This window comes from Necator americanus, chromosome II, assembly GCF_031761385.1.
Source record: "Necator americanus strain Aroian chromosome II, whole genome shotgun sequence".
In the NCBI taxonomy this organism is placed as follows: Eukaryota; Metazoa; Nematoda; class Chromadorea; order Rhabditida; family Ancylostomatidae; genus Necator; species Necator americanus.
Window position 1 is genome coordinate 14,524,735 of NC_087372.1, and position 8,362 is coordinate 14,533,096.

General features: G+C 41.8%; 1 protein-coding gene across 2 annotated transcripts; it reads right to left on the reverse strand.

Moving 5' to 3' along the window:
* Nucleotides 1-833: 833 nt before the first annotated feature.
* RB195_017843 (uncharacterized protein) lies at nt 834-8,355 on the reverse strand (the record flags this gene model as incomplete). 2 transcript variants are annotated; one of them, XM_064185018.1, is made up of 14 exons in its annotated part: nt 834-972; nt 1,084-1,162; nt 1,221-1,267; nt 1,324-1,457; nt 1,533-1,623; nt 1,676-1,773; nt 1,829-1,943; nt 2,123-2,224; nt 2,284-2,426; nt 2,925-3,029; nt 5,080-5,199; nt 5,259-5,392; nt 7,903-7,920; nt 8,346-8,355. In XM_064185018.1, 14 exons carry the CDS (start codon nt 8,353-8,355, stop codon nt 834-836), a joined length of 1,335 nt encoding a protein of 444 aa, XP_064040898.1. The 2 variants fall into 2 exon arrangements, with proteins under 2 accessions (XP_064040898.1, XP_064040899.1); XM_064185017.1 differs by lacking the exons at nt 834-972; nt 7,903-7,920; nt 8,346-8,355 and adding an exon at nt 985-1,003 and having other exon boundaries at nt 5,259-5,375.
* Between the last annotated feature and the right edge of the window lie 7 nt (nt 8,356-8,362).

Below are 8,362 nucleotides of genomic sequence, written 5' to 3' on the forward strand. Positions count from 1 at the left end.
AGGTGGAGTATACGCATACGGGGTTGGAGACTACGGAGAGGGGGGTGATTCCGTCCGTTTCTTCCTATTTGCCGTAAAAAAACGGCCCGGAAGATGCGGCGCCTCACAAGGCTGCCGCGCTCCAGTCTAACTCCCTATAGAAAATACTGCACCAAAACGCCTGAAGCCGTATCTTCGTTTATCTTTTTCGTTTTTTTTTTTCGTTTTTTTTTTCGTTTTTTCTTCGTTCGTTTTCGGGCCGTTTTTTACGGCAATTAGGAATAAATGGACGGAATCACCCTCGTCTCTCCATCCCGTACACGAATACTCCACCTGAAATCTGCACCACCTCAGATTCGTGGGGTGATACCTTCAAGTTGAACAAATATGTATGCAAAGGTATCACATATGTCACATATGTACAGTCAATGAAGTAGTGTTTCTCTACGGCACATCATAGACTAGGATGGACTGGAAAGGCAGCAAATATGACAATAACATGATGCAAATGTGTAACGAACGATTTTATTGGTTCTTGCAAAAAGCAGGAAGTTAGTATACAACACAAAGCAAATGTTTGCAGATCACCCGTACAAACGCTGTCAATGATTTTGAGCAACGAAACTTACAAGTGGAAAAATTTGTGGAGATCTCAGCAAAACTTGAAGTAAATATTTCAACAAAATGAAATAACAGGGTACAGATGTAGATACGCCTGATTATCAGTGTGATGACTCGAAGATTAAATTCGAACACCAGGAGAAGTTTGGCACGTTGAATAAACATATCATACAGGCAAGTAAGAACATAAAGAGGGTTACAAAAAAGAGAAACGAGTGCTAGCGAACGTAAAGTTAATCTTCCAAATTAATAACTTCATCACTTTTGAACTTCTTATTGAAGAATTGAGAAAGGCGCTGATTTGCTGAGGAGTTTTCAATAATTTTTCTCTTCGCCAGTGGTTTCCTTCCCAATTCAGAAGCCGAAACTTTCCTTCAAAAACCATCAGTGGTAAAAATGTTTTCTAGAATAAACATTGCCATAGCAATGTAATGCTTGGCGAAATAAAAAAAAACTGTCGTGACGGAAAATCCAGTGGCCTACCTCAACTCCAAATTTTCCAACGCCTTCTCAGCAGCGCTGTGGACTCCTCCTAAGAGTTTTGTACGATTGTTCCCCGACCCTTGAATAAAAATTTTAAAAACAGAATCTCAATCAGTCCATCACCGTGGTTTGCTAACCTGCAGCGACTCTTTCTCGCAAAGTTTTTGGAACACGGGGACTTGCTCTGAAAATGCGCACACACTTATGGAGATACCGAATACATCGAGTTCAACGCATTACATTTTGTCGAGAGAAGCAGGATATTGGAGTGAAACGTCAGCAGCAGATGTATTGAAAACCTCATCATCATCCGACATGTCGAGCAAAAGGGGTTGAACGTTCTCACTTGGACCCGGCCTTTCATGAAAGGGAACCTAAAGAATTGTAAGGAAAATTTTGTTGGAGTTCATAGTAGCATTTCAGAAAAAGAGAAGAAGTTGGCAACAGACATGATTAACCCGTCGCTTCAAAGCAGAAGAAATGACATCAACGTTGAGCTCTATGGACTCATTAAAACCCAAGGAACTCCTTTTTGAAGGGCTGTAACTATGATTGTAAAAACAGTTAAAGCATTCGGTTAAGCATATCCTACCTTTGATCCAGCGCTAAACTTCTAAGCTTGGGATTAAATGGAGTAGAAGTGCTCATGTTGGCAGCACTGCGAACATCCCGAAGCTCTCGTTCAAGTGCCTTCAAAGAAAATAACTTACAATGTTCTAAAAAGACACGAGGAGAATATCTATACCTTTACTACATTCTTCAATTCATTTTCCTTTTTCTTCGATTTTCTAAGCTGTTCTCGTTCGGAACGCAAGTCTTTTGTTAGAGAAACCTGCATGTTTCGCGTTTCCTTCAGCTGCCTGAACACTTGCTGAGTTATGATATGTTGTAACTTGAAAATCTGATAGAAATTAATCTAATGTACAGGACCAACAATAGCAGCAGATTTTTTTTCTGCAAAGCATAAGATGTTATGATGGTAGGATCGCGGTATGCCCATTCAGGATACTTCCTTGGGCTTTCCTTCAGCAAAACCAACCTTCTCAAAATGTTTAGAAATTGTCCAACTTCCAAAGAGCCATTATCTCCGATGTATTTGTCTATGGCATTTTCATCTTTTCCCGCGGTGACGGCCTTGTAACTAAAAAAAAGCCTCTCAGAAGGAGTTTATTACTTCAAGCAAAAAAAAAAATGCCTTACAATTCGCAAGCCCGTAGTCTATTCTTCGTAGTTTCTAGAGTTTTCTCAAGCTCCTGTTGATTGACGAGCATCATCTCCAACTGCCTGTTCCTAGCTTCTAACGATGGAACTTTCTCGCGAAATCGACTTCTTTCTCTCTCTAGCTGGAACACTTCACAATAGACATAACTGCCGTTGTGTATACATTAGGCTGAGGAATAAGTCACAAACGTTTTTTTTGTGAAAAACACACCTATTAATAGGAAAAATATAGATAATAGTGAAACTTTAAAGAAAACAACATGAATAAATATACGATAGCCCCAAAACGTTGTTTATCTCTCGACAAACAACTACTCATTTACCAAGGAAGAAGTGTACTACTTTTGTTTAATTTTGTAGATTCTGTTCTTTTCACACCACTAAAACGGAGTGTCAAGTTGAGAAAACAGAGCACTAGCTTTTCTGATGCTTTCTTTCCTTTTTTTTTCTTTTTCTTCACTGCTTTTTTTTTTGCAATTAATGGAGATAATAAAGCCAATAAAGGTGCTTGCAAGATGTTGTTATGCATGTAGCGCACAACACAACTGCGATGGATGGGTCAATCCAGATATAAACGTCACTAATGCAAATTTCCAGCAATGAAAAAGCGAACAAAGTACCTTTGCTTGAAGAGTCGATACGCTGTCCTTGAGTTTTCGTACTTCTTCCTGAGCTTCAAGATGGTCACTCCTCTCTTTCTCTAACGCTATTGATAGTGTTTCGACCTAGGCATCAAAAACTTATTATACATATACATCAGGAGTGAGAGAAGAAAGAAAAAAGAAAAAACAGTAGACCCATCACAACATTACAATTTCGGAACCTGTTTGATAGTTGTTCTTCCTAATGTTCTCAAAACAAAAAAAAAGCGAATTTGACAAGAAATAGAGTGTCTGTTCTGCTAAATATCCCGACAAACACATTGTATCATTAGTATTGCCCATGTTCGACTGTCTTTGAATCTCGGCATGTTGAAACGTAGTTTTAACTGATTTCCTTGAGCTGTAGCCAAGATTGGTATCGGATCTTTATTAAACAGCGGCTAACGTTTCGGCGATATCGCCTTCGTCAGAGCCTGGAAAACTCAAAGCCATCAGTGACCTATCCCCTCAAGCGCCTCATCACCCTACAGAAAGCACCCAAACGGTAAGCAAACTCAAACAGCAACACATAGGCTAGTACACCTCATTAGCTAGACTTGTTAACTCAGCAGACCACCACGTACCACAACTACGAGTCACAAGGGTTTTTATATAGGGACCCACGGCCCGCCCCGTAGATCAAAACCCGCATAAGTCTTGATACGGGGATAACTCGTTTGTGATCGCAATGCACTCATCCTTCTTGTTCATTTTTGGACTTTTAGCGGTTATCCAAAAGGCCTCTAGCGTTCTGCGTGCTGTGATTTCGGACTCGTAGGATAATATACGAACTTCACCTCACTTCGGAGTTTGGATGACATATTCTACGGTGTGCTCCAAGTGGGGTGAAGGTTTTGATTTTGCGAGTCCGTCTAGATGCTCCTTGACCCTAATACACAATGGGCGTTCCGTTTCCCCTATATAATCGTCACCGCACAACCTGCACGTGATACGATACACCACCCCGATATCATGCAATCACCCTCTCGCCATACGGGCAAACCACGCAGCTGGGAGTTGTGCGAGTCGATCATACACACGGTTACGTACCAGCTTCGCCTTGAGGTTTGCTGGAGGTATTTCCACAACCCTCACGTCATTCCTTAGACCCGCTTTTCGTAGACAGCCCCGTACTGCTCTGCTCATATCATCAGATATATAAGGTAAACAGAAAGGGATCTTCTCTGGGCCATCGTTTGGGTGCTTTCTGTAGGGTGATGAGGCGCTTGAGGGGATAGGTCACTGATGGCTTTGAGTTTTCCAGGCTCTGACGAAGGCGATATCGCCGAAACGTTAGCCGCTGTTTAATAAAGATCGATACCAATCTTGGCTACAGCTCAAGGAAATCAGTTAAAACTGTATCATTAGTCTTCTTAAAAGATATGGAGAAAATCAAACTCTACTTAGAAAATATGAATGTTGATGAAAATTTTTCTAAATTTCTTGATCAAACTTGCGGCATATATCATACACAGTGCAGTAATTTCAAATTGAATTTGGTTAACTTTGTTAACTCTGCAAAAATTGTTCTTCTTCCTACGAAACAGTGTGATCAAAAATATTTATGCTGTATACAATTATCGCATGCTATTATTTGCTGGAGATAATTTAATTGCGAGCAGCCGCCTAAAATTCACCCTCTGGATCTAAGCTCGTCTGCTACATCGGTGCGCAGACTATTAAGAACGGTTGGAACCAATTACAGAAAATGATGGAGGACCACAAAGAAAAAGAAACGCACAGAAACTGCGCCACATTATGTGTAGTTGTCTCCGTAATTTCTCACCCAAAACTAAAATTTGCTGAATCAACTGTAACCCCGCAGCCGGCCACAACTAGACATCTTTTCATGGTAACAGCTCTGCTGCAGCTCGTGACAGCAGTGCTCTTAACAATAATTGAACAGTGACGGAGGGCAAAATGTAGGTGGGGAGAGGGGAACCCAGCGGCACCCTTATTTCTCGAAGTAAATAATTAAATCAGTCGGGGCCCTAAGACCGAAGCATTAGTCTTAGAGGATCTATGATATATAAGCTGATGCTACTAAGAGAAAAAAGCGTCGAAAAATAAAGACGCCACTGAGTGCCCTCTCCCCCACCGACTATATTTTCCCCGTGATGTAAACGGTTCAAACCTGAACATCACTATTGATTAACTGCGTGGAATTGAACTCGTCCGGGCTGTCGAAGAATAGGTGTTTTATGATCTGCCGCTCAGTAGTACGAACTCTACAGTTTGGACATGTTTTCGAACGCTTAAAAGTGATCTGATTGTCGAGATAGCACCGTTCATCTCCTACAAGATTAAGCATACCTCGACCCATTTGCTGACACAGTCGAAATGAAATGTGTGACCACATTGCAAGGCAGCGATATTGTTTGAGACGAACGTCGACGTGCAGATCACGCATCTGCCGCGAATCTGATGCATCCGCGATGTGCGCGTTCCTAAACACTCCTACAACATCGTCCCAAATCGAAGGGTGCGTAGTGCTTCTGCACACGTGATCATACATTCAGAACGGTCCCCGTGGTCTTACTGAAGATTATTTCAATTTATTTGAAGGAAGCGTATCAAAATTTTGACGTGGTGCGGAGACAAAAGAGAAAACGTTGAGTTTGGTTAATAGATTGTGGAAAACAGCGTAATTCCGCCCAATTTTCCAAAATCGTCGTTTAAAAAAACTGCATGGAAAATGTCATTTCTCACAACGGTTTCAGTTGTAATGCGCCACCCTTCTGCACTTGCCGGATCCTAGAGCGAGCGGTCGAAGATGAATGGCATCTTCTGAGCAGCCTATTCAACTGAGAAAAATGTATAGGCTGCTAAAATGTACATATAAGCGCATTCTAACGTACCTCGTAGGAACGGTTAGGCAGTTCCCACCCGAACGATTAGGGAAAGATGAGGGGAACCGCGCACAATCTCCTAGCCAAACTCTAAGCTTCGCTGTGGGTTTGACATTCAAATTTATTCGAACATCGGAATTCTTGATTAAAGGCATCACCCCACGAATCTTAGGTGGTGCAGATTTCAGGTGGAGTATTCGTATACGGGAGGGAGACTACGGAGAGGAAGGTGATTCCGTCCATTTCTTGCTAATTGCCGTAAAAAACGGCCCGGAAGATGCGGCGCCGCACAAGACTGGCGCGCTCCAATCGAACTTCTTGTACAAAATGGTGCGCCAGAACGCCTGAAGCCGTATCTTCCGGGCCGTTTTTTACGGCAACTTGGAAGAAATGGACGGAATCACCCCCCTCTCCGTAGTCTCCCATCCTGTATACGAATACTCCACCAGAAATCTGCACCACCTCAGATTCGTGGGGTGATGCCTTTAACTGAACTTTCAAAAAAAAATTAGTAGCCTATTCCGAATAGTTAATTCAGCAAAGATTTGCGAAGTATTCGAGAACTCGAAAATACTTTGAAATATTTGCTCGACTAGACTCCGCAATGTTTTCATCGCATTGCACCTTCACGATATTTATTCTATAGTCAGGCGTTGTAGAAATAATGCCCTGCAGCCTTGGATCTGATCAGTATGTTCGTATTTGGGAAGCTGAAGACACAAAAACGATGTTATCTTAGGATGAAATATTAAAGTACTTAGTTCGTGAGTGTATATGTGTGTTTGTTTGTGTGTTACAAAAATAGCCCATAAAGATGCCAAATTTCCATCGTTGGGAAGTAAAATAGTGCCACCCACCTGATAGGCGAGCATTCCACCGCAGAGCCAGTGTCAAGAACTACGAGGATCAGTATCAAGCAATGTGTATGCGTGTGGTGTGTGTGTCACGGAATTGCAAAAAGGAATGAGACGGGTCCTATGGCGTCTATTTGGTGTGTCGGCATCGCAAAGCGGTGAAATGTGGTGAAACGGATCCAACAGCGCGGAGTTGGTGTGCCGTGGTGCAGTATCGTAGTAGTATCGCGCAGCAACTTCATGCGCAAAAGGTAAATGAGACGTTGAAACCGTTTCGTTTCCGTGATAATTGCATGTGTTGCGGTTCGCTCCATGTACATATTCCGCATTCCCTCATGTTTGCCTCAGATAGGTAACATCCTTCCTTCAGAATTAAAGGCATCACCCCAGGAATCTGAGCTGGTACGGATTTCAGGTGGAGTATTCCTATACGGAATCGTAGATTATGGAGAGAAGAGTGATTCCGTCTATTTCTTCCTAATTGCTGTAAAAAAACGGCCCGAAAGATACGCCTTCAAGCGTTCCGGTGCGCTACTTTCTACGAGATCGATTGGAGCGCGCCAACTTTGTGCACGCGCCGCATCTTCCGGGCCGTTTTTTACGGCAATTAGAAAGAAATGGACAGAATCACCTCCCTCTCCATAATCTAGTATCTCGTATAAGAATATTTCACCTGAAATCCACCACCTCAGATTCGTGGGCTGATGCCTCTAAGAAACAGGCGTGCAAACAGCTATTCAAGTAGTGGCTAAGTAGTAGATCACGTTCACGTCATTTAACTTTAGCACATCATTCTACATTAATAGCTGGAGAGAGGGATTAGAATACCTAACATTTCACTTAGTGTTTTCGAATTCAAGCGGTAGCGATGAAATACAGGCGTAAATTGAAGTTTTTACATTCTCCAGTCAGTACAAGAACTGACTCATTTAAGAAGAAAACAATTGAATCTTACATCAATGCCGAAATTTCTTAGAAAAAGAACGGAAAAAAAAGTTGCGGAGGGAAGAAAATTCAACTCCGTAGAATTCTCCGTAGAATAGAAAAAATTTACAGAAACCACCACTACATTTAATTTTTTTTTTATCAGAGAAAGCGAGCGAAGCGAGAACCACAAGCAGTTTGAAGTCCGGCGTTAGCTGGACGTTCACACCCCCGAGCTACATTCTCCCTTAACCTTCCTTCGTACTTACAACAAAACAACAACAACTTAACTTAACTTAACTCAAATAATTACAACAAAACCTCACCCACCTGTGAGACTAGAAGCCCCTGCACAGTCCAAAACAAGCGATGAAAGTACCAGCAAAAAAAAAACAAAACACAATTTAAATATAACGTCAAAAAGTGGTATTCACCGCAATTACGTTCGCTACACCTCCGAGAACCTTGAGGACAGGGCAGTTCTGCTTCGTTGGTGGTCCTGAAGTATCTTCAGAAGCAATTCTGACTTCGATTGTATATATTTCTCTTCTTAGCGTTTTTGTAAATTTAGTTCTTCATCTTAATCGGAAATTCTTACTTGTTGAGTATTCGTCTTGGTTATTGATGAAAATACGCTAATTGCATGTACTTATTTCCAAGTTGTCCTATACGATGTATGTTGTTCTCCTGTGACTTGAATCCCCTTTGCAGACCCTTTTATTAGCCGTCAGTACATTATCTAGATGCTTTCGACGAGGAACGGTGCTTTTAACTTCTGGGCATAAATGTT